Source organism: Pygoscelis adeliae, unplaced genomic scaffold, assembly GCF_000699105.1.
Source record: "Pygoscelis adeliae isolate BGI_AS28 unplaced genomic scaffold, ASM69910v1 Scaffold704, whole genome shotgun sequence".
Lineage (NCBI taxonomy): Eukaryota > Metazoa > Chordata > Aves > Sphenisciformes > Spheniscidae > Pygoscelis > Pygoscelis adeliae.
Window position 1 is genome coordinate 251702 of NW_008824590.1, and position 4458 is coordinate 256159.

General features: G+C 56.3%; 1 protein-coding gene across 1 annotated transcript in view; it reads left to right on the plus strand.

Annotated features, from left to right (window-relative positions):
• INTS3 (integrator complex subunit 3) overlaps positions 1–4458 on the plus strand; it is a 57578-nt gene that overhangs the window by 27361 nt on the left and 25759 nt on the right. The window contains exons 15-19 of the mRNA XM_009322224.1: positions 64–151; positions 713–792; positions 2557–2648; positions 3249–3355; positions 4169–4288. Of these exons, the coding sequence (XP_009320499.1) occupies positions 64–151; positions 713–792; positions 2557–2648; positions 3249–3355; positions 4169–4288 (487 nt within the window). The remainder of the gene's footprint in view (positions 1–63; positions 152–712; positions 793–2556; positions 2649–3248; positions 3356–4168; positions 4289–4458) is intronic.

The following is a 4458-nucleotide window of genomic DNA, read 5'->3' on the forward strand; positions in this document are numbered from 1 at the left end:
GGGGACAGGGGCTCAGCGCTGTATTCATCAGACAATTTGTATTTTTTTTTTTTTCTTCTCTAGTCCAACGTTGCTGCTTCAAATGCCAAACTGGCCTTATTCTATGACTGGCTCTTCTTCAACCCCGAGAAGGACAGCATCATGAATATAGGTACTCGACGGGGAGTCTTTCTCTGAATGGGCAAGGGTCGAAGAAGGGGTTAATGCCTTCCAGAGGTACGGGGATCTGGTGGGGGAAAGCCCAACAGATTATCTCCAAAGGGTATCCGTTCCCTCCCCTGCCCTGAACTCCTGGGATTTGCTGGCTTGCAGGAGAGCTGCTTTGATGGAGCCACTTTTAACTGTGGCTTTCCTATCCGTGGTAGCAGCGAGCGTCTTCCTTGAGGTCAGTGGCCGGCCCCAGAGCGTCCCTCCCTCTGGGCAGGCAGGCTGCCTGACGGCAGGGCTGTCCCAGGGCGCATGAGCAAGGACTGATACAGCCGGGGGCATTGCTGGGAGCTTCTGCCTGCAGGGAAGTTGGCTCTGGCCATTGTTTGAAGCCTAAGTGTTATTTAGGAGCTGGATGAGGGCAAGGGTGTGTACAAGCCAAAAGAAGGGGGTTCCCTCTGCGTCCCAGGGGCAGAAGGCTGGGTCTGCAGGAACTGGGGGGGGCACAGGGGGTATGGACATCTCTGGGGCTTTCAGCAGAAGCCTCCCTGCTCTCTCCTTCCAGAGCCTGCCATTCTGGTGATGCATCACTCCATGAAGCCTCACCCTGCCATCACCGCCACGCTGCTGGATTTCATGTGCCGGGTGAGCTGCCCCTCGCTCTCCGGGGAACTACCTGGCCTGTCAAATGAGTTGCATGATGGGGGTTGAGTGATGTGTGATGCTCCCTTAGGGACCGCAGCCGGGCCCTTCAGCCATGCTCTTCTCTGAGCACTCCCCTGCTGCCCATCGCTGGTGCAGCAGCACGTTGGTGTGGGTCAGTGCTTTTCCTTCTCTGCCAAGAGAGAAGCTGGGAGCAGTCGAGTGGTGAGCTGCACAGCCCGCTCCCTGCGGGCCGCCCCTTGCTCTGTGCTGACCGGTCACGAAAGGCAGGAACGGTAATGCAGGCTCAAGCAAGACAGATGTCTTCGCTCCCCAGAGAGTTTCGGGGCAAAGGCCCGTTGCCTCTCCATCCCGCAGGAAGGGAATTTATTGAATCCCTAGAGCCAGTGGTACTGGAGCAGCAAAATAGTGTCATCTCACTGCCCATTCTTCAAAGCCAAAAAAAACCCCAAGCCCAAAACAAAAAAGCTGTTCCCCCTTCTTTTTTCCCCCCCGCATTCCTCAGTGCATCATCTGGTCTGTTCTGCCCTGAGCCTCTTGATTGCGAAACAGGCTGTGGAGTAACTCAGTATCTGCTGGCAGCCCTTTTAACCTCCCCTTACCTATGCTAAATTAAGGAGGGATTTTCCCCTTGCTGGTCTGCCAAGAGCATAGTCAGGCCACACGGCTGCGGACGCTCAGCCAAATTATTCGCCTCTTAAAACCAGCCACCAGCGGCTTTGATGAGTCCTAGCGGTCTCTTGATAAATCCAGGGTCTGGAGGTCGGAGCGTTAGGCCCGTGTGTCATTCCTTAATGGGAATGCCACTGTGGGAAGGCATGTAAGACTTCCCAACTCTGCAAAGAAATCCTTCCAGAATGATGAGCATTAGTAGGAAAAAGGCTTCTGAATTGTCCCCTTTAGTAGCTAATGAAATGCTTGGCCCAGTGTCATCCCCTGAGGGCAAATAGAATCTCACTGCAGCGGGGGACAAGTGAGACCCATCATCTCCCTTCCAAAGGACAGCCGTCCTTGGGCAGGGAGCAGAGCTGGTCCTGCCCCTCCGTCCTGGGGGAAGCGGTGCCAAGAGTTGCCAGTTCCAGTAATTTGGTCCCAGGGAGGACTGGTGGTGTTTCTTGGAAGTGGAGTCTTTCTGTGGCATGAGCGCTGGAAGAGCTGCGAGTTGCATCGCTTTCCTCCCTCACGCCCAGCACGCTCTGTGGGCTCCCGTCCCCGGGCTGCCTGAGTCCAAAAGCAGCTGCTGGCTTCTGGCAGAGGAACTAGGTGGAAGGTTCCCGGGATGACCCAGTTTTCAGGGAGGAGTCCTCTTACTCCCTCCAGAAGAAAAGGTATGTGTGGACAGAGCTGAATGTTGTTTAGGGTGCCCTTCTCTATTCCCCCCACTCTTGCAGCAGTTGCTGCTGCTTGGAGCTTGGCCCTGGCAAGCCCCAGGGCTTCTCACAGCTCACGAGGCAGCATCTGTGTGTTTTTTCTCATCCCTGGGAGAGGCACCGGCTGGCCCTCCGGGATAGAAAAGCCAGAGGCACGGGCTGGTCCCCCTTCTGTCCACCGTCCCCAAGATGCTGCACTCGGAGAACTCTCCTGCTGCCCCTCTTGGTCAAGAGCAGCTGGGATGTGGTGCTTGAGTTGAGACGTCTTCAGAGAGACCGAGGACGCAAAAAAGCCATTGTGCAGCGTTCTCACACAGGGCCCGTCTCCAGCTGTCCTCCAGGACCGCATGCCCCGTGGTCGTTCTCCTGTTTTCAGATCATTCCCAACTTCTACCCCCCACTGGAGGCTCACGTCCGGCAAGGCGTGTTCAACTCTCTCACCCACATTGTGGAGAAGCGAGTCCTTGCGTAAGACACCCCAGAATTTTACTACGTTTATGAAATTGCTGTGCACCAGTTTTCCTGGGTCTCACCAGCCTAGTCAAAACGACCTCCAGGCTCTGTAAAAGCCGCGGAAGGCATTTGTATTGTGTATGAACCACGGAAGAAGCCATAGTTGTGTCTTTACGGTGCTGAGGCTTGTCCTGAGAGCTGTTCCTTGAAGCAAGGGAATGGGTGGGTTAAGAAAGCTATAGCCGCTCCGCTTCAGATGAACAGAAATGTCCCCAGCCCTTTCTGGTCCTCGAGCTGAATGGGGCAGCCTTGCTCATGGTGCTCCAGCCTGCAGACAGCTCCCGCATCAGCCAGGTTCCCCTCCCAGGAGAGAAGACCTTCTCCCCTTCCCACGTGCCTTCTGGTGACACAGGTCCCATTGGTGGCAAAGTGAGGGAACCCCAGCTGAGCTGCAGGAAGGAAGGTGGGCCCTTGTAGCTTGTGGTCCGTAACGCAAACCAAAGCCCTGACATAAGGGAGAAGAGCCCCTTGCATGTCCTCCGCGGTGAAGCTACGCAGCGGGGCACCGCATCCCGGCTCTTTCTCATCCCTTTCCCTTCCTACCCCCCAACGCAGACATCTGGCCCCTCTCTTCGACAACCCCAAGCTGGACAAAGAGCTCCGCGCCATGTTGAGGGAGAAATTCCCAGAGTTCTGCAGTTCGCCCTCGCCCCCCATCGAAGGTAGGGAGCGGGGCGGGCGGCGGAGGGAGCCTGCTGCAGGTGCTGCCTTCCCAGAGACGGGGTTTTCCCCGGCTCTCCTGCAGCGACAGCAGCCGTTCGGAGGGTCGGACCGGGACTCCGGGGAGAGGAGGGCTCTGGGTGCTCCTATTTAGGGATGGTTGTGGTCTCCCTTCGCCTCAGCCCTGCTGTACACTAAAGATGCACACTACCCGTTTCTGTCTCTGCTCCATAGGGGCTACTTAGCCTTTCTTCTCCGTAGGCTAATTGATTAACATAATTAGGTTAAACAAAGAGCAAGCATTTCTAACCTGTATTTAACAGGAGAGTGCTGCTGCTTTGCCAGATCCGCTGAAGGACTGTGCCTGTAAGCCTGTCTGCTTTTCCTGTTGCATCAGCCGCTCCGGCTGAAGGGACCCACCTTCCCCTGCTGCCCCAAGCTTCTCAGCCTCGCAGAGCTGGCAAAGCTGTTGCTCTGCTCAGGGACTCGGGCTCTGCTGTTGGCCTGGGTGAGGGATGAAGCATGAAGGATGCTGGGCGGCTTTCGTGGAGAATGCCCCGGTCCTGCCACCCTCGGCACTGAGTGGGGATGGTTAAATGGAGTCGCTGGGAGTGCCCTTCCCCAGCTTTGAGTTCTCCAGGGTCCGTCACTTGCCCAGATTCTCTCTTCCCTTTTCAGAGGATTTTTATCTCCTTGCCGGAGCCTGTTTATCGGTAGAGGTGACTCGTAGGCACAGCCTGCCCTGCCCCTCAGCTGTGCGAGGAGCCATCGTAACCTCACTTTCTGCTCTGACCCCTTTGCGTACGTTCTTGCAGTCAAAATTGAGGAACCCGTTTCCATGGAGATGGACAATCATATGTCAGAAAAGGATGACAGTTGCTATGACAACGCTGAGGCCGCGTTCAGTGACGACGAAGACGACTTGAACAGCAAAGGTGAGGAGTGCAGTCGGCTGGGCGCCAATGCTCTCGAGTACTTCTGCATCGCCGCAGTGTGAATAGCTGCCGTTTGCCTCTGCGCCGGACGGTGTTTCCCCGCCGGCTCGCGGGCACCTTCTCTTCGTGATGGAGGATCCCCAGACAACCAGCTGTAAGCACAGTTCCCT